Source organism: Natrix helvetica (assembly GCF_964273705.1).
Source record: "Natrix helvetica genome assembly, chromosome: 1".
NCBI classification, from domain to species: Eukaryota; Metazoa; Chordata; class Lepidosauria; order Squamata; family Natricidae; genus Natrix; species Natrix helvetica.
In genome coordinates this window covers 369,646,056-369,667,665 of record NC_138548.1, presented here as the reverse complement: position 1 = coordinate 369,667,665, position 21,610 = coordinate 369,646,056, and the positions used below count along the sequence as shown (strand labels likewise).

At 42.2% G+C, this 21,610-nt stretch overlaps 1 protein-coding gene across 1 annotated transcript; it reads right to left on the bottom strand.

Moving 5' to 3' along the window:
• Positions 1–4,717: 4,717 nt before the first annotated feature.
• LOC309382675 (vomeronasal type-2 receptor 26-like) lies at positions 4,718–12,647 on the bottom strand (the record flags this gene model as incomplete). Its single annotated transcript, XM_081934406.1, has 6 exons — positions 4,718–5,613; positions 6,395–6,504; positions 8,238–8,467; positions 9,715–9,840; positions 10,698–10,989; positions 12,442–12,647. The coding sequence occupies 6 exons, from the start codon at positions 12,645–12,647 to the stop codon at positions 4,718–4,720; spliced, it is 1,860 nt and encodes a 619-aa protein (XP_081790532.1).
• Between the last annotated feature and the right edge of the window lie 8,963 nt (positions 12,648–21,610).

Here is a 21,610-nt window from a genome sequence, read left to right as displayed (position 1 = left end):
GAACAGGGTTTAGCCTTTCACTCTCCTGGGAACAATAACTCAAAAGTCCTAAACATTGCCCTGAGCAGAGCAATAGGATAATGGCAGCCAGGAGAATTGGGAATTCTAGAGCCAGGTTTCATAGCCCACCTGTCCCAGGCAAGCTGAGATCATCCAATTCTAGAAACTCCTGGAGGGATTGTTGTGTGATTCGCTTAGCTGGATCTTCCAAATCCTGCTTGGTAACTTTTATTTGCAAGGAATTGTTCATGAGTTTAAAGCAGGAGACCTCAAACTTTTTAAACAGGGGGGCGATTCATGGTCCCTCAGATGTTTGAGGTGCCGGACTGGCTGGGTGAACACGGCTAGGTGGTCATGTGACTGGGTGGGTGTGGCTAGGTGGTTATGTGACTGGGTGGGTGTGGCAAATTGAGTGTTCCATTTGCCTTTGTCCCTGCTGTACTTGCCCCTCCCCTACTCACCCACCGGCCCTGGATCATATGACTGTGAAAAACATCCGAAAAGGCTGCTTTTAAAGCATTTTTAAAGACTTTTAAAGCACTGATTTACAGGCTGGCAGCAGAACTGCTTTTCAAGCCAGCAGCAGCCCCTCTCCTACTCACACACCGGCCCTGGATCATGTGGCTGCACTGGAGAGATCACCCCTCAGTCAGCTGGTCCTCCCCAGCACCCTCCGGCCTTACCTTCGGGCAGCAGCCGTGTGATCAGAAGTGCAGCTCAACCAGTGAAATAACTAACCAGAAGTGTAGCTGGAGTAGATGCTCACTGGAAGATAAAGCCAATGGTGAGGGACGGGGCGAGGGGAGGGGCTGAATCCCACCAATCTGCAGGCTGAATACTTTGATTTTAAAGGCCGAATCCAGCCAATGGGCCATAGTTTGAGGATCTGGAAACTCCTCACAATCACCACAGAAAGTCAATGGCCAAGATGTTCTTCAAAATTGCTGTTCTTGGCTGTTCCTAATCTTCGTTCAGGAGAGCAGGAGCATTTGAAGTTTGGTTCATACTTTTATTACTAAACAAGCCACGTTTCTACTATTGAGGTAGAAATGGGCTGCTATGACTGTTGAGCCAATTATGGAGATAGCAAGCCCATAAGCGTCTCTGCGTTTAATTACCCCATAAGGTCATCACAATTCTACTGTCCCATGGAAAGCCCCCAATGAGTTTGATGTTCCTGCACACTTCCTTGGGTTCGTGAGGAGTGTAGTTTTGATCAACTGGCATTGCATGAAAAGAGAACAAGTGCCCTGTGGCACAGGGAGCCTCCTGAAGCATCTGGCAGAAAATAGGAGATGGCACAGTTTCCACACAGCAAGTACCATCCCTTTGGTGAGCGTGGTTGAATTGGGACAGGGACCATTTCTGTTACATGTGTGCAGTTTTCAATTGGTGATAAGAAAAGACATGTGTTCTTCTCATGATAACGAAGCAGTCATACTCAGTTACTCCCCTGCAGATTGCCCTTGGTTTCCCCCCTGTAGAGTGCTTGGTTGATCCACCTGTGCTTGAGTGGGAGTAGACTCAACATAGAAAAGGGTTTTCCCTAGAGAGTTAAGGCTGGGTGGCTTATGCATTGGGGCCAACTGAGAAATAATATGAGCTCATCCAACAACTGCTCCTGTGCCCCTAGAAAGAGTGTTTTGAGCACAAAATCTCAGTTTGTTATCTTGCTAGCACAAAAATATTCCCCAGGTAGAATGACACAAAGGTTTCAAGTTAAATGGGAGCAATTGGTAGGCAGCCAGTCCAGTGGCTTCTTCATCTTATACCTTGATGACTGAATTATGCATTGGCCATCAGAGGGGAAACTTTTAGCGGAGCCATTGCTTTGCTGATAGACCGAAAATAAAGAGGAAAAGTGTAAGAATACAGTAAAGCAAAAGAAATGCATTCATTGTAAGAGCCTGAATATCAAAGCTGATCTATTACAAAGACTTAAGTCCATCAACACTCATCTCCATAGCTCTTCAAGATTTCGTAGTCAAAGCTTCACCTTCTTCATTCTTCTACTCACTTCCTGGGAACCTGGAACGATGCCTTTGTTGGTCTGCGTTTTCTGGAGCTGGAGGGATCCTTAGGGGACTCAGATGAACTCTGAAGGTCAGGCCTCCAAACCTGGCACTGCTATGAGCAACTAATAGCACCAGATATGGGCCTTTCCACCTTGCAGACAGACTCTTCTTTCTCTGACCCACATTGTGATGCCCCCAATCTCCTGCCTGCAGCTGCTCATAGGCTGCCGTGTCAGGTATCCCTTTCTGGTCCTGATGAAGTCTGACTCCAGCTTGGGTCAGGTGCTGCTCCCATTGAAAGGATTGTATAGGAGTAAGGAACTTGACCATGGGTCAGGATGAAGACAACCTTCTGGGATGGGAATCAATTCAGAGTCTAAAGCCATGGGTCCCCCACAGACAACCTCATAGGGAGACATCTTTAGCTTGTCTTTGAAGTTGAGCTTCTGATGGGAAGCACATCTATCCACCTCCATCCAATTATTTCTACTCATTTGTCCAGGCAACTTTTTTTTAATGTTCCTTCCATCCTCTTGGACAAAGAGGATTTGATTCAAACCATTTTTGAATCAAGTCAAATGAGGCTGCCATGAAGAAGAGGGGGGCAATTTATTTTCCAAAGCACCAGAGGGCAGGAGAGAAAGCAATGGATGGAAACTAATGAAGGAGAGAGGCAACCTGGAATTGAGGAGAAACAACCTAACAGTGAGGACAATTAACCAATGGAGCAGCTTGCCTTGAGACATTGTCAATGCTTCATCACTGGAGGCTTTGAAGAACAGACTGGACAGACACTCGTATGAAATGGTATAGGATCTCCTGCTTGGGTAGGGGGTTGGACTAGTAGACCTCCAAGGTCCCTCCCAACTGTATTCTGATTCAAAGGCAGTTGGTTTTCCATTGCCCTCCTTGCCAGTAGTAGCTAAGGCAACTTCTTTCAGTGGGACAGCAGGATAAAAGTGGAGTTTGAACCAGTGGTGAGAATCCAAAATTATTACTACCGGTTCTGTGGGCATGGTTTGGTGGGCAGAGGAAGGATACTGAAAAATCTCCATTCCCACCTCACTCCAGGGGAAGGTTAATGCAAAATCCCATTTCCTCCCAATCAGCTGGGACTCGGGCAGCAGAGAATAGATGGGGTAAGAGGTGGTATTTACCGGTTCTCTGAACGACTCAAAATTTGGGCTACCGGTTCTCCAGAACTGGTCAGAACCTGCTGAATCCCACCTCTGGTTTGAACTGAGCCTCAGGGCCAATTTCTGCTCCATATAGAAGAATCACTATTACTCCTCCAAAGTCAAATACCCCTCGTCAGACTCCTCCAGTCATTGCTCAGTTGAGCTCTCTGCAGGAAAGCTGTGAACTGGAATGAAAAAGGGGCCACATACATTTAAGAAACCTCCCTCAAGAAAATGGATTTTAGACCCAATTTGTTGCCTTAAACAAACTCCTAAATGGTGCCCTTTCTGGCAGAAGGAAAGGACATGGGATCAAACTCACCACAACACATTGGGTGCCCTGCTCTCATCCCTGGTCACAGATCACAAATTTTGAATCCCATTTCTGACACGAGTTTCTGTAGAATCAATACACTGGACCCAAAGTGACCAATCAGGGCAGTTTTTATTACATGTTACATACTGGGAGTGGATCTTGTCCACAACAGAGAGAAATTCCCTCTGACAAAGGGATACATTCACATCCTCCACTCATATCCCACTCATACTGCTGTGGGATTTTAATGAGCTTTTAATATTGTGAATGTTAAAGTTGTAATCTGCTCAGTGGAACTTATGAGTGAATGTGGCAGCCTTATACATTTGTTTAATACAAATATATAAATATGTATACATTGCACAAAAGAGGGTGAAATGATGCAAAACAGGAGGAGAAAATGGGTTATACGTACATAAATAATAAGATAAGAAATCTCAGATTATTTCTTGCCCTTCTGTTATCTTCAGAAAAATGGTCTTAGTTCTAAGGAGTCTTTTCATCATCAGATTCAGGGATTGCTGTGGGAATGTTCTGATAAAACTTCCCACAGGTCAATAGGAGCTGCAAAGCTACATCCCTTATATCTCCATTTCCTTACTGGAAAGACTCATTCATCTGGAAACTGACTTTACTGACATTATCAAGACTAAAAATAAGACTTCATATATTATTATTGGTCTGTTTAGGAACACAGAAGAATAGGAATGGGAGTAGCTTTAGGAATAGGAGGGATATCTATTCTACCTGTGCATCTTCCTCCTCACCGCTTCCCTCCTTTATCGATTTTAAAACAATTTTAGTGATACTATTTATTCTTTGAATGATTTAAAGTTTCACTTGTTTTTATTGATTGTAAGCTTCATAGAGTCATCTTTAGGCAAGTCTGTATTTTAAATTTTTAGGGGTGGGTTTTAGGTTGTTTTTAATTTTTATTATTTTGTACAGCCTATTGTTTAATTCAATTTTATGGGAATTTAAGGGTATTTATTTTTGTATACGGTTTTTTAATGAGATGTCTGTACACCGCCCCAAGTCCCTCCGGGGAGAGGGGGCGGTCTATAAATCAAATAAAGCTTAAATAAAACTAAAGACGGAAAGCATATAAATTCAATAAATAAATGTTAAATGAATCTAAACCTGTTAATTGAGACTGTAAAATGCCATTTTTGAAAAAATAATGAATTTGTAAAAAGTTTTTTTCTATTTTATTTTGACATGAGATGTTCTTTGGTATTCAGATCTGGCCTAAAAATAATTATGTAGCACTTGGGGATGAAGATGCAGCCCAGCAGTCCAGCACTGGAGGCCAAGATGGAGAAGACCTGAACAGCCACTGTGTACTTCCCCTTGGAGCTCAGGTAGGCAGGCACAAAGGACACCCAGACACTGCAGAAGACCAGCATGCTGAAGGAGATCAGCTTGGCTTCATTGAAGGCCCCAGGCAGATTCCTGGCCAGGAAAGCCACCGTGAAGCAGACAGCAGACAAGAAGCCCATGTACCCAAGGGCAACATAAAACATGGTGACAGAACCTTCGTTGCATTGTAGGATGATCTCTCTAGGTTGGGAGCGCATGTCAGAGTCAGGGAATGGGGGGAAAGTGCCCATCCAGATGATGCAAATGACAACTTGGAGACCAGAGCAAGAAACGACAATGGAGTTGGCCAAGCTCTTCCCCAACCATCTCTGAACTTTATTCCCTGGTTTTGTGGCCAAGAAGGCTAACACCACTGTGATCGTTTTGGCCAAGATGGAAGAAATGGCAATGGAAAAGACAATGCTGAAGGCTGTTTGTCGGAGGAGGCAGGTCACCCTCCTTGGCCGGCCAATGAACAGGAAGGAGGTCAAGATGGAAAGCAGGAGGGAGACCAGGAGGATGTAGGAGAGGTCCCGGTTGTTGGCTTTGACAATTGGGGTTTCCATGAATTTAATGAAGATCCCCAAGCCAAAGCCTGTGGTTAAAGAGAGGAGGAAAACAATGGAAGTCAGGATGAGCCCCAGATTTTCCTTGTAAGAAAGATAACTTTTAATCTTGGGGATACAGTGAACTCGCTTGGTGTTTGGATGTTGATCTTCTGGACATTTGGTACATTTGTCTGCATCTGAAAAAGAGCAAGATTTAAAGTTCCTTTAACATGTCCTTTAATCAAATGCATTGTTTGGGTAACATTATTTTTGGTGTGAATAACTGTGTTGGTGTAGACAGTATGTGTATCTTCATTTCTCTCCATCTAGAACAGCTAAATATGTCTTTTCTTTTTTGTTGTCACCATTTCATCAATGAATGTTGAGAGAGAAGGTAGGTAAGTAGGTAGGTAGGTAGGTAGGTGGGTAGGTAGGTAGGTAGGTAGGTAGGTAGGAAGGAAGGAAGGAAGGAAGGAAGGAAGGAAGTTCTACCATTTTACCTTTTCATTGCTGAACCTCTTGAAAATTGGAGCCCAGCCTTTTGTCAATGTCTTAAGGCAGCAATAGAATTCAGTTTATAATGGGATGAAGACATGTGAGAGATTGCTTAATGTAGTTTATGCCAGATGAATTGGATAATTAGCCCTTTTGCCATGGAGCAAAGAAACATTAGGTGGAGGTGAAGGTGAATTGGATATGGAATGAGAATATTAAAATGCTTTCCTCTATTTTCTATAAGCAACAACAACTTTGCAAAAGGTCAAGAAGGAAGTTAGCGTCTCTCCTCTCCTCTCCTCTCCTCTCCTCTCCTCTCCTCTCCTCTCCTCTCCTCTCCTCTTTTTAGGTCAGGAGTGAGACAATGGATCTAAAGAAGAGCCTCTAGAAGAACCCATGGAATGTCACCCTCAGGAAAAAATGTTCATGGAAAATGTCAGCATTATCGTCCTCCCAAAAAGACTTTCTCCTGCTGTCACTCACTTTCTATGGTGGAGATGGTTCCTTCTGCACATGGGTGACAATTGTAGCAGCAGATGGGCTTCCCTTCCTGAGCCACCTTCATGAATCCAGGAGAACAGCTTTCCACACATCTGGAAGGAGGGAAGGGCTGGGCAGAGAGGGGGAAATTAAAAAAATCCACGAATGAATTATTGTATTTCCTAAAAGAAGTAAAAGGAAATGTTTGAAGCTCTCCAGTTCAAGGCTTATCTTTGCTAACTTTGAAGAGGTCCTCAAGTCTAATTCCTTGCTCAAGCAGGAGACCTTATACCACTATGGACAAATGGCTGTCCAATTTCTCCTTAAAACCCTCCAGTGGTGGAGCACCCACCACTTCTCTAGGCCAGATGTTCCACTGATTAAGTGTTCTTACTAATGGGTGATTTCTCCTTAAGTCTTGCTTGCTTGGATCTCTCTTTCATCAGCTTCCATCTGTTACTTCTTGCCTTGTCTGCTGATGATTTGGAGAATGGGTTGACACCTTCTCTATGACAGCCCCCAAATATTGGGAGACTGCTATCATGTCACCCCTAATCTTTTTTTTTCTGTTTCAATTGGCATTTCCAGTTTCCACAACCTTTGATTATATATTTGAGACTCCAGTCCCTTAATCATCTTTGTTACTCTTGTCATGTACATAATGAAGGAAAAGTTGGAAGGATTCTCTGCTTTGGAGAAGGAAATAATGTTGCCCTGTGATTTAAATCTTGCTCCCCCACAGAAATTGATAGACTACTAACTGGAAGTAAGGATATTTTTCTCAGACAGCTGAACATGTAACCAAAGAAGATGTTTTCTCTCTGTGAAAACTGAAATGACATCCCTGCCCCAATTCTGCAATCCTCTTGGTGAGACCTTCAGAAAGGGTTAAATAAAGTCTTTCCCCCACCTTGTCTAGCATTTCCATCACTGCAGTAGCATTTGGGTGGATCATCAACTTGAAATCTTGGTTTCCCTCTCTTTCTAGACTTCCAAATGTCACTTTGTTGATAGATATATTAGGTAAAATAATCCAATGCATAATGTCCAGGTCTGCCACCAGCTCTCCATTCTGATCTAAATATACTCCATTGATGCAATTATTATAAAACTGAGAGTTTTGAAAGAAGGAATGAAGCTGGAATGGAAGAGAAAAATGACCATGTTACAAACGGCATACAAAGCTCTATGGCAAAAAAATTCTCAGTTTGTGCTGGAATGATCTGTACTGAGGAATATGCAATAAAATATCTATTAAAAGGACTAAAAATGACCATTCAAAGCAAAGACTGATAAAAGTTGTCCTTTATCTCTCCACATTCATAAGTGTCACTCCAGAGAGGGAGATTAGAGAACCAAAGGGAAGTTTAGGAAAGGAGACACCCAGTGTGAGCTAGTGAGGTCCAAAGTTAAGACCCTGAAGGAAGGGGATGCAGTGCACAAGCACATTGAAAGAATTCTGCCAGTGAGGTCAACATGAAATAAAATGCCCCACAGAGGAACAAGGCTATAAAGAACTGGTTAATGATCAACGGGAGGATAGGAAGAGAAAAATCTTGGCTCACCTTGGGGTTACCTATCGGAGCTTTTGCTCTAGTAGCATGTTGTGCTTACGAATCTTGCATTATCAACTTGCATTTGAGGTGAGAGATGAGCTATTTGATTTGGAGAAGAGACCCCAGATCCTCACTGGGAAAGCTGATTCTCTCTCACCAGTTAAGGTCACCTCCATATAATTTTATGCAATGTCTATGGAATGTTTTATGGAATGTTCTTCACTCTTGCTCCCTCTAGAATTTCTCCTAGTTAAACCTTTCACCTTGTGAACTGACCTCAGCCCTCTTACCTTCTTGGCCCAAAGATGTTTACCACTTTTTGACGTCTCAGATCCTGCTGAGAGTTTAAAGCAGGGGAAGAGGAGTCCAAAGGGAGGGGTCTTAGCACAGGAATGAGACCCCTCTGAGTCAATTCTCCTTTGGAGCAGAGGGGCAGCCCAGGAGGTGAGAGGATCAGAGTGTTTAACTGCCTAATATGGACAGCACATTTTCTGAGGTTGGGTGGGACAGGGCAGTGCTCCTGCTTGTGAAGAAAAGAATCCAAGATAAAAGAGCTGAATGTAAATCAGAAGTTAGAAAGAAGCTTCTGTTAAAAAACAAAACAAAAGAAGTTGGAGGCTAAACATACGAAGAAAGGCTACAGGAATTTGGTATGTCTTGTCTAGTGAAAGAAAGAACTGAGGGGATATGAGGGGGTTTCCAATATTTGAGGGGCTGCTACAAGGATGATGGGATCAAAGTATTTTCCAAATCAGCTGAAGGCAGGACAAGAGGCAATGGGTGGAAACTAATTAAGGAAAGAAGCAACCTAGAACTTAGGAGAAATTTCCTAACGGTGAGAACAATCAACCCATCGAATGGGTTGCCTTCAGGAGTTGTGGTTGCTCCATCACTGGAGGCTTTCGAGAAGAGACTGGACAGCCATTTGTCTGAAATGGTATAGGGCAGCGATGGCGAACCTTTTTTGGCTCGCGTGCCACAAGTGGGGGGAGCACAGGGGTGTTGTGTGCGGGCATGCCGCACCCATAATGCAACGCGTGACCCTCCAGTGCGCATTCACGCACAACGTGCAACCCTCCAATTTTTACATGTTTTATTCGCCCTCCCCAGGCTCTAGAGGCTTTATAGGTGAAAAGAACCTCCCCGCCCCCCCCGGAGGCCCTCCGGAGGCTTCAGGGACCATCCGGAGGATTCCCTGAAGCCTTCGGAACGCCGGGGTGGGGCTCTTTTCGCCCTCTCCAGGCTCCTATAAAGCCTCTGAAGCCTGGGAAAGGCGAAAAATAGCTTTTAAAAAGGTGAACTCAGCTGGCCAGCATGCGCATGCGCGCTGGCCAGCTAACAGGGCAGCGCCTCACGTGCCCTGACAAATGGCTCCGCGTGCCACTTGTGGCACGCGTGCCATAGGTTCGCCATCAGTGGTGTAGGGTCTCCTGCTTGAGCAGGGGGTGGGACTGGATGACCTTCATGGTCCCTTCCAGCTCTGTTGTTCTATGTTTTAGAAATGAGCAAGATAAAATGAAAGCAACAGGAAGACCAATGGAAAGTTGGAATTCAATTTAATTTTTTAATATTCTGATTAAATTATTACTATTGTCAGAATAGTTACACAATTGTTACAATTGTAAAATTGATTCTCAACTTCAGAGCTGTGAAAAAGAAAATAAGTACCTGCCAGGCCTTCAGCACTGGAATTTTAAAGTTTTTAATATTTTTAAATGTTGTCCTCCTGGATCGGAATAAATAAGCTGTATTTAAGGCCCGTCCCACAGCCCAGACTGTGTTGTAAATGAAATAGCTGTCCAGAGTCAGGATCTGATCCTGTTCCTCTTTCCTCAGAGTTTCCAGGTCTACTTTCTGCTTGCACCGTCTCCAGACTTTCACCGAAAAGGCATCCTTGGTGTAGGAGCACAAGAAAGAGTTCTCTACCAAGTGCCTCGTGGAATAATACAACTCTATAGACCAATCATCATTTGCCATTTGATTTGTCTTCATAAGAAAGGAAAAAACGCTATGGAAGTATTGAAAGGAACTTCTTTTATTTTTCAAATAACGATTGAAGCTCCAGCGGATTGTTGTGATCATAACTTTTCCTCTAAGAGGTTCAGCAAGAAATGCAAATACCTGATGTATAATTGCAAACCCTGGAGCACATGTATTCATGTCTGCACCATAAATAAAGACGTTCACTTTTCTCCACCTACGGTATTGTTGTATGTATATGCGTGGTTCCCCAAAAGCTGTGGGAAAGGTTTGTGATATAACTGGGCAAATGCCATTCCTGATCAGCATGGAAGTCATCGTCCTCATGAACCTTTGTCCATTCTCAGTGTCTGGAGCAAGGAGACCCACCAAGGTCCACTTCAAATAGAGGAGAAGCTGGACCATCCCTGGGTACTGGGCTCCTTCAGAAGGGAGCAGTGGGTAGAAGAAAGGAAACTGAGTTTTATCACTCAGAATCAGGGAGTCAAAACTGTAACTGATCTAAAAAGGAAAACTTAGCTTTAATGGAGGAATTGTTTCACTCCTTGTAATGAAGAACTTTCCCTAGACACATTCAGAAGAGTTGTACAATCTGCTTTAAGAGGGTGCCAGAGAGAGGATTGTCTTCTCTGCTCCTTCTCTGCCATTTGATAGAACCTCCATCCTTACTTCATGCAATTCCCACAATGGAACTTTGCTCCTCATTTACAAGAGAAGCTGGGTGGCTGTATGTTGCATGTCTAAAAATGGTCTTCCCAAGAAAGACACACCTGTGGGATTTTGTAGGTTCCCAACATGGTTGAAATCTGGAAGGAGATGTCAGTATCAGCCTCTTCCAGAACAGCCACTGTGTTTCTCTGCCTTCCACAGCTGTAGTTGGGAACGTTGGCCTTTCCCTCCGAAAGCAGGTCCAGCAAAGCCTCTGAGGTCATTTGTGCATTGAAATAATTGTCATAGATGTTGTATCCCAGGGTGACATTGAACGAAATGTTGGGATCCTTGTTGATCGCTTGGATTGCGAAAAGGAAGGATAGGATTTTCCAGGACTCTGTTAATGTTTTCCTGAAAGTATGCATGTATCAGGACATAATCAATGGATGCCCCATGTCATTTAACTGTTCTTTCAACAATCGTATTTCTAATCCACCTAAGGATGAGAGGTTTGGAGGCATTTTCAAATCTCTCCCTCCCCCTCCAAAACAAAAATCTCATCCATCTGAATGGACTCTTTCCATTTTTCTTTTATTTTTCTACACTGAATGCATATTATTTCTGAGTTTATCTAGTATTATTTACCTAACTCTTCTTTAGATTTAAATTTATTAAGAATTTTTCCATAAAATAAAGTATTAATCAAAAGAAAAAATAAATAAATAAGGAGAATGTAAGAAATAAAGGAGAGAAAATTAACCTGATTTCCAACCTTCTTTTCAACGGATACATTTTCATTTCTTTAAATTCTACATTTTTTCACAATCTAGCCTCCCACTCTGAGAATTCCATGGTTCTTCCATCCTTAAGCATACAGCAACTTTGCTGCAGTTACCATATGTAAAATCCATCTGCTATGAAAGTTTTTAATTCATTGTTCAGAAGTTCCAATAAAAAATAATTCTGGTTTCTTCACAATTTTTTGCCTTTCTAATTCTTTGCATGTTTGTGCCAATTTGTATCTAAAATGTCTTAGTTTTCTCACAAATCCACCCTGCATGGTAAAATGTTCCCCCATGCTTTTCACAATTCCTGCATTTGTTTGAAATACCTTTTACACATTTTTAATAAAGTCTCTGGCCTCATATACCAAGAATAGATCATTTTATTAAAAAACAATCATTCTCTTAAATTATGACAGAGTGCAAATTGAATACTAGTTATCCAAATTCTCTGTATTGAATTTCCAAATTTAACAGTGCATTCAGTCAGGCAAATTTAATTTGTTCATCTTCTGTTTCAAATAACATTTTTGTTATTACATATTCACCATTTGTACATAATTCAGTTTTAAATTTAGCTTTAGCTTATTCTTCATATATACTGGCAATCACTCAACTGGGATTCAGGCATTTAAGAAAAATCAAATCTGAACTGGGATCCATTCATTGAACAGGTGGTACAGAATAAAATTGAGGATATCTCATTTTTACTTCAGAGAAAAAAACCAACATTTCCGCATTTTTCTACCCATGCTGAAGACCTTATTCGGCATGAGAGTGGTAGAAGAGAAGAACCATCTTCTCTTCTCCATCCACAGTCCTCCTCTGCTGAGAGGATGTCAAGAAAAGCAGAAGCTGCTTCTTCAAGATCAGGAAAAATAGAAAACATCTACTGGTTATTTATTTGACATTTTCAAATCAAGTTCATCAGCTGAAAAGGATGATCCAAGGATGAAATGAAACAGAAAGAGAGAAAAACTAGCAAATCAAATAGATCATTCATTGTAAGAGAGGCGGCTGGAACTTTAGAACTTAGGGTGGAATGGAGAGGCTCTAATTCTGAGCAGGAATTTTGACGTACTGAGAAATTTCAGTCAAAGGAGATTTGTTGAAGCTTAATGGAAGAAGAAACATCTTCGTTGCAGAGACAATGCCACCAATGAGGAACTCTCCTGGCTGGTAATGGATCTCTGGATGCACCTCGTCCCTGTTCAGAGTCAGGATGCATTTGGCTCTGAGACTTCCCAGAACTTCTTGGGGCAGCAGAAGCAGCAGAAGCAGCAACATGACTTGTCCTCCTGATGGAGTCTCCAGTCTTGCTTTGAAGGCAAGATGATAGGAAGAGGTGGAAGGAACTAAAGCCCACTTCCAAGACTGAAGCTCCGGAAGTTTCCTAATCCCGGAAGAGTCAGACAAGGCTTCACATTTGCAGCTCTTGCCTGTCTTAAAAGCCTTCAAGGTTCTCTCTTTCTCCAGGGCCACTTATGCCCCCAAGATTTTTCAGTGCAAAGACATTGGCCAAAAAGGCTTTGATGTACTATCAAAGTGGAACCATGTTATGTCTGTCTTTGTATGACATCTTGAAGCTTTCCAAAATGTCTTTTGAGATTTAGCACCAAGAGAAGAAATAAATCACTATGATTTGGATAATGGCCACAAGGAGAGACATTGTCTCTCTGAACTCTGAGGGAGTCAACAGGCAGATGCACAATGGGAGGAGTCACGAATGGGGTGAAACTCTGAAGATGAGCCCAGGAGTGAGAGAGAAGCTGCTCCCTTAACGTCTCTTAGAAAATCTCTTGAAACTTTCCACCCTGAAAAGAGAAGTTTGGGATGAATCTGAAATGTTAATCCTCAATATGGATACAGTTTATCCTGCTTCAAGGTGGACTTTGGCTGCCTTTATGAAGAGATGGGTGCCTGCCCTTCTTTCTATGACTACTTCTTCTCTCTTATAATGTACCAAACTGGAACAAAATCCCTGAAAATGACTTTTATTAATTATTCAAAAAAGGTTGAGTTCATGTTCTATTATTGGAGTATTTCAACTTTGGAAAAAAATAACTATTGTTCTGCAATAGAGAAAAAATACACTGTTCTTTGTAAAGGTACAATAAAACCATAGAAGAAACCAGAATGTGTTTCAGGGACCTCTAAGGAAAGAGAGAGAGGGAAAAAAATGCAACAGCACATGTACATCTTTAGAGATAAATTAATAAATAGGTCAAATTAGTACAGCATAACATTTTTAGATGTAAAACCTTTGAAACCTTTTGAGGAGATCTAGGCAACCAAATTGAATAAAATCTACCATGTATAAAACTTTTTCACTTTATTTAATACTTTACAGCAGGGGTGTCAAAACGGTGGCCCATGGGCTGGAGGCATCATGTGTAGGCCACACCCACCCCGGTGCCACAAAGGGGGAAAAGTCGTGAAATGTCACATGACGGCAATGTGACGCAGTTACCGTATTTTTGGGAGTATAAGACACACCTTAGTTTTGGGGGAGGAAAATAAATTCTGCCTCTGCCTCCTAGCATCCATGGCATTCAGCTGACACATGGGAACAAGGTCAGTCAATGAATAAGCATAGCCACTAAGACAGCCAATTAGGGCTATTTGGACTCTGAAATTTGCTGTTTGAGCAAGAAGGACACAGGAAGGAGCCTGGCTTAGCCGAGAACTGAAAGTGAAACTGCTTGTGATTTGCTTGTATTTACTGCTACCTTGGAAAACCTGCTTTTGGTAATATATTGTATATTATTATTATTATTATTTTGAATCCTGCTGAATCAGTTACTTGTGTGTGATTCCTGAATGTGATTATGGCTGCAAACTCTGGTCGGCCTGGTCAGCTTCATCCCTTATTGCAGCCTGATTCAGCACAGCTGATTGGACTGCCAGAATACCCCCAATCAGCTGTTCCAGGCTGCAGGGATTGCCACAGACTGTTAGTAGTACTAGTGCGATTAAGCACTAGCAATGAACCCCAGGTCGAGGTTATAACAGAGCAACCCTGTAAAGTATACGCAACGTGCGATAGATAAAGCAACCACACTGAATAATGGATAGTAAAGTAACAAAATAAACTTTACTTTGTGAAGAATATAGCAAAATCCATAAACACAGCCAAAAAGTCATACACAGAGAAAAACAGTCCAATAACTTACACACAGTAAGTAGTAGCAACAGTAATAACAGTTAGACAGCAGTTATCATACATCAGGCAAGAGAGAGAGAGAGAGAACATCAGCTGCAATTTATATGCTGTAATCTACTAATTAGTAGATCTCCTCTCTTAAAGATATATAACATGCCTTGTGCAATATATTGTCTACCCAACTTGTTGGTTACACCCTAACACAGACCATCAGTGCCTCCATGCCTCACATGTTTGGCCTTTGTTGGGGGTGGGTGGGGCTACGTTCAGTTTATAAGATGCACCATCTTTTGGGGGGGATAAAATGGTGTGTCTTATACTCTGAAAAATAAGGAAGTTTGACACCCATGTTCCACAACCTTTGGTTAGATGAATGTAAAGAATTGGTTAGAAAACGGAGTGTATTAATTCAATGACCTTTTGGCAACCAAGGTGGCCCAGGGGAAAAGGCCCAGAGGAGATTCCTTGTGAGGGATTGGTTCTCTGGGGAGAGAGGAACCATTTGGTCCTCAGGAAGTGGACAGGATCCTTAGGACTGAGAGCTCAGCCATTAGGCCTTTAGACTCACGCCCTTTATGGCTGATGAAAGAGCCGTGGTGGCACAGTGGTTAGAATGCAGTACTGCAGGCTATTTATGCTGACTGCCAAATGCCAGACGTTCGACAGTTCGATTCTCACTGGTTCAAGGTTAACTCATCCTTCCATCCTTCGGAGGTCAGCAAAATGTGGACCCAGATTGCTGAGGTAATATGTTGACCCTGTAAACTGACTGGAAAGAGTTGTAAAACACTGGCATATATGTCTAAGTGTTATTACTATGGCTATTAAAGCAGCCTGGAGGCTTCCCTGAGGCCTGCTAGGCCAAAAATGGGAGGGGGCATTTTTATCCCCAGGAGGCTTCCCTGAAGCCTACTAGGCCAAAAATGGGGGGGTGTCTGTTTTTACCCCCCAAAATGGGGGGTCTGTTTTTACCCCCTGCTACGCCAAAAATGGGTAGGGTGCATTTTTACTCCCAGAAGGCTTTCCTGAGGGCTGCTAGGCCAAAAGCGGGGTGGGGGTGGGGTTCTGCAAATGGAAGGAAGGAAAGGAGGAAGAAAGAGAGGGAGGGAGGGAAAAAGGAGAGGGAGGAAGGACCAGAAACCTGGCACTAGACGCAGCTTCAGAGGATACCTTGAAAGAGCATAGCAATCCAGGGCTTGAAAGTACCTGGAGGTCATCTAGTCCAACCCCCTGCTCCAGCAGGATATTGTTAAAGGGCGATTCTGTATTTTGACCCCATAGTCACATGACTACATAGCCACACCCTCCTAGTCACATGACCCCCTTCCCCACTAAGACACACCCACAGAACCAGAAGGAAATGTTTTCAGATTTCTCCCCTGATTCAGAGTTTCAGCCAGATTTGTTTTTATGACCAAATGATGGTCAGAAACTACTGTACAACACCAGCACTGTTTAAAATAGTATTGTTGCAGAAAATGACAGGCTTAGACTTCTCAGGGTGTGTTGTGGCCCAGCAGCGTCCGGCTGAGCTGTTGGTGGACTCTGACAGCTCAGACTATTATGGGACTGCTCTGGAGGATGAGGAAGACTCTGGAGGGTGTTTGGAGTCAGAGCAGGAACTAGAGAGGCCTGTTGGGCACCAGGGGGCATCTGAGTCAGGGAGCAGTGAGGAGGAACAGAGGGAGGTTGTCCCCGATGTGCGTGTGCATAGAATTGATAAGAGAAAGGAACAGCTGTGGAGTAGACGTCATAGAAGGAAGTAGGGAAAGCTGGCTAAGGTTGTGGCCCCTCCCAAAGAGTTTATAGGTGGAGCGACGGGAGGGGAATCTTTGCAGGAAACAACCGCCCATTTTACTAGCCGTTGAGAAAGCATTCCGTAAGTCTAATTTTGGTTTCTTTTCTTTTTTTAACATATATTTTATTTTTATTTTTAAAACAAACAAACACAAACAAAACAGCACATACAAAAAGAAAACTTCATCACTTTCGTCAAGCATGTCGTTTGGTTACACTAAGTCTAAGTTCCAAATGGGTAGATTTTTGAGCTGGTTGTGCTGTGCAGAGTTGAAAGGAAACCCCAACCTTTACATGAGAACAACTTTAAAGCCTCCGTGAAGGAAGTGACAGGGTGATGGAGCAGGGGTGATATTAAAGGCCAGGAAATTACAGGAGGTCCATGTCTCTTCATCGGTGAGGGCATGAAAGATGTGCTGGAAGAGAGGTCACTTGGCCACACCCCACACCCAGTCTGGCCTAGGCAGCCTCAGGCATAATCGGACATCTCTCCTCTGAGTAAGGGGCCTCCTTGTGCATCGTGAGGGTGGAAGAGCGGCGGTGATATCACTGGCATGGGTGGGTCAAAGTGCCACCATGCAACATCTCTTGCCAGAATCTTAGCTTGGCTAACCAGCTTTGGATCCACTCATATGGGTGTTATTACCCCAGGTGTTAGGTGTTGTGTTCCAAATAGCATCCAAAACTAAATAGCATTTACTTAGGTTCCAAATAGGTTCCAAATAGCATCCAAAAGTAAATTGGAGTCCAAAGCAAAGTATTGCTCAAAGTTCCAATTTATGAAGAGAGTCATGTTGGCACATCTGGGAAAACACAAACCTGAAAGCTTCCCAGTTTTCCCCACCTAGTTGAAAGTTCAAGATCTTGCCCCCACACCCAAATGTCCATCACATGGTCCAATCTCCCACTGCCATTGTTGGCAGTTCCACCCCTCCAGTTCCGGTCAGGTGCAGAGGTGCGAAGACAAAGGATGACCTTGGCTTTCTAGAAAGAATTTTGGTGTGGCTACATCGCATCTCACTCCTTACAATCCCCCCACCCAATTTCCCACAATAGAAAAGGCATAGCAGAATAATAGAAAGTGTGGAGGGCCAAAGATCCAAAAGAAAAGATGACTGTGTGAGCCAACAGATTTACTGGTCCTGACTAGAAGATCAGGCTGAGACAGAATCGGAGCTTGTTGTGCATCTCTTGGGGGGTTCACTGGGCTTTCAATGCCTCTCAGGGTACTAGAGTTGGATTGGCTCAGCCTCAGGCAAGCCCAGCATTGGTGGGGCCCCTTCAGTATCTCACCGTAGAGCCACTTTAAGGGCGTTGTGTGAATGTCTTCCTAGGGTGTTGACAGTTCTGGGCGCCCAGCAGAATTGTTAATCATTATGTGAGTGTCTGGTCTCCCAGAACTCCCCACCCTGCTAAAGTTGAGAAATACTGGTATAATAGCTGTTTTTTTTTAATGTTTATAACAATTTTATTAATTCATGATATAACAGCTAAAAAAATACGAAAGCAAAAAAAGGAGAAATGGGGAAGGAAGGGGAAGGGGAAGGGAAAAGCGTGGAGAAGAAGAGAAGAAAAGAAAGAAAAGTACTCTTTGTACAGTAGAGTAAGGCATTAACATCAAACCTCAACTTTTTACTTTTACATATTAGTTTAAACTAGACATTACTGTAACAACAAATCTATGTAATCAATAAAACCCAAATTCAAACTTTCTTTTTTTTCCACCTCAAGCACAAAGTCCAGAAGTGATTTCCAAGGAGAAACGAAGGTATTTGTGGGTTTTTTTTTCCCTTGATCAAAGCAGTCAATTTAGCCATCTCTTCTAACTCCATCAACATTTGCAACCATTCGTCCATTGTCAGGGTCAAAGGGTCCTTCCATTTTTGAGCATAAAGTTATATTTTGGCTGCCAACATGTATAGCACCAAAGTTCCATTTTTTTCTCCTTTTCCATTAAAGCAAAGTCTCTGGCTTTATCTTTATATTCACTTTAAGAATTTTCTGCATTAGAATATGAATCCTACTGAAATAGTTCTTTCCTTTGTCACATGTCTACCATAAATGATAAAAAGTCCCTTTTTTACATTTACCTTTCCAACGTTCATTTGAAATACCTTTATACGTTCGTGATAACTTATCTGGAGCTAAATGCCAATGATACATCATATTATAGAAGTTTTCTTTTAAATTGTAATTTAATGTAAATTTTAAATCTTTCTTCCATATGTTCTTCCATTGTTCAAGCATTAAATTATACCCAAAGTTCCTTGTCCTTTGAATGATAGAATGCTTTACATGTTCACTTTCCAAATTTAAGTTCAATAACTTTTTATAGACCTTAGTGATAATATGTTCACCACTACCACACAACAAGATTTCCAATTCAATACCTGGCAATTGTGACTGAAGAAAAAGAAATCTGCTATTTGTTGTCATACTGATTAAAGAGAAAACCCTGGGGACTATTTAATGCCTGAGCATGTCACAGATCTGAAATAGCTGCTTGCTAAGTGGGAGCAAAAATTTACTTCACTTTAAAAGCTAATGCTCAAGGGCATCACCACTAAAAACCTGATCCAAAATCAAGTTTCATCAAAATGTAATCATTAAAACGTTCCATAGTTTTAAAAAATGCACACACAAAATGGGAGAGTGTCTCTGTGTCTTTGGAATTGAGTTCTTGTTTACTGGCTCACTTCCAGCTCTGCAAAGAAGCCATGGCAAATGTACAACTTCTCCCCTATAATTATGGAAGTGCTGGGGATTTCTTTCTTCCTCTCTTCTCTCCATGGAGTTTTCCAGCTGTCACTTTTGAAACCGGTTCAGTGAATGGCAAATACAAGAAATAATGCAAAGTTATGTCCTGTCCTGAGCCAGAAAGCCCTAAATACAGATAATTCCTGGCTCAGTATACAATTTAAACACTAAAAATCACTCCATAATTTCAGACTCTGGCCTTCATGAGTCTTTTCTTCTAGAGATATTATTAAGAAATGTGATATGTCAGTCTTTCAAGACTCATTTCAATTTATTTCCAGATGGACATTAAAACGCTCTTATCCTATATTGATTCAGTCCACCTGAACATTTGCTAAATAGAATACTGGGATTACTCCATGAGAAGGTTATTACACGTAGAGGATCCATCCATCTGAAGAAAGTTACCCCATTAGAATGTTAGCTGTAACACTTTCTTAGTAGTGGTTTTGTTTGGCTGGACTAACAATGAGCTCTGCCTGCCTATTGATATACTCTTGCATGACACCAGTTCCTTCTGGCTTCTCAAAGATAAAAGATCAGTCAGACCATTTCCTTCAAGATCCTAGAACTGAATTCATCTCTCCCTGGCCCTGAGATTTGTATGGGCTGAAAGTAAAAATCTATCCCCTAAACTACATACAGGGTTTTCCCAGTCTCAAGGTACAGGTTTGTTTTTCTCCATTGGGGCAACATTGGTTTTCTCCATTGGTGCATCACAACTCTTGTTGGATCCCAAACTCTCAGAAACCTGGGACCAATAAAAATAGAGTAATTCTGCCCTTTTTTTGTAATCTCTTAGAGATTTTTTATATTTCTTGTTTCATCATTTTTTTGAATATGCAGGACAATGAATGGACTATGAAATGACGTATAATAAGAACAGATCTCTTAATCCATGTAGGAGGATCTGAAAGGTTGGAAACCTTGCACGTGGCATGGAGTTTGAAATGAATCTGGGCATCATTATGAGAAAAACCACAGAGCTAAAAAGAGTTCAGGTTAACCTTTATGTTATTCCAGTTGTGGCATCAGCACAATATTGGTTATTGATCATCCCAAAGGTACTTTTTCAAGAGGCAACTGGACTTTTGGGTTAACCTTTACGTTTAACTTCAGTCCTATGTTTTTCTCTGTGCTTAATGACTTTCACTATCAGAGGTTGGAGATCATTTGCATTTTTGGCTATGCAAGTTGTGTCATCAGCAAAACATTTGTTATTGATCATCCCAAAAGTACTTTTTTCAAGAGACAACTGGACTTTTTGGTTTTTCTTTGAAGACATTTTGCTTCTCATCGAAGAAGCTTCAGCTCTGAAGCTTGGTTATTGATGTTTCTTCCTTCAGTTTTCAAACAAAACCCATCTTCTTCAAATCCAGTTTCCTTAAATATATATTCAACCCATAGGTTGAATAAATATGGGAAGAGCATTGTAACGATATGTGAAAATGTACTTGTGAGATAGGAGGAAGATCAACAGATTGGACAAGTGGCATGTAAAAGACCTACAGTCCACGGGAGGAAGAGGGAGCATGGGAAATGTTTGGGAAGAGACATTCCATATTTTTCTGGAGAGTACAAGAAGAGGAAGGGAGAAATATTTTCAGTCTTGCAAGACTTGTGTGGACCCAATGGACCTCAGGAACTCTCTCCAGAACTTGGCAGTGAACTGAACTCCATGGTCTGAGATGATCCTCCTGGGTATGTGCAAGTGGTAAATGTATTTAACAAACATCTCCACTAGCTTCTTTGTGGATGGTAATCCTGAGCAAGCAATGAAATGAGCTTGTTTGGAAAATAAGTCAATGACTCTCCAAATTACTTTATTGCTGCCGCTGTCTGGGAGCTCGATGATGTTCATTGCAATCTTTTCCCATGGTCGGCTAGGGCTGGCCACCCGTTGCAATAATCCAGGGGGCTTCCCTGGCCATATTTTCATGGTTGCACAAGTGGCACAGCTTTTCACGTAGTCTTCCACTTCTGCTTTCATTTTTGGCCACCAAAATTGATGCCTGGTGAGGTGGAGCATTTTTAGGAATCCAAAGCGGCCTCCTAATTTTGCATCGGGGCTTCGCTGTAGTACTTCCAGCCTCAGGTTCGTGGGAACATACAGTTTGGATCCTTTCCAGGCTAAGCCATCTCTCATCGTCAGGATGTCCTTGTTGTCATTGAGCCAGGGGTCAGTTGGCAGTGCTGATATTATTGCTGTGGGCAGCTTGTCCTGGCTGAGGGTAGGCTGCCATTTGTAACCCAGCCTAATGTTAAGAGTAGGGCCTGTTTGGGATTTTCTTTTCAATGAGATCTCAATGCATCAATCCTACATTGGAGGTGATTTTAGAATTCCTTGTAACTGAAGTGTAACTTCATTTGGCATCAATTCTAGAAATACCAATGTTTGCATGGGAGGCTGACTAAGAGACAGGAAAGTGACAGCCTGTGGACCACATCATTGGCTAAGAGAGAGAAAATCATAGAGCTGGTAGAATTTTCTGTTTTAGTTTCATTGACACATTCTGTGTTGTTTTTCCATGCG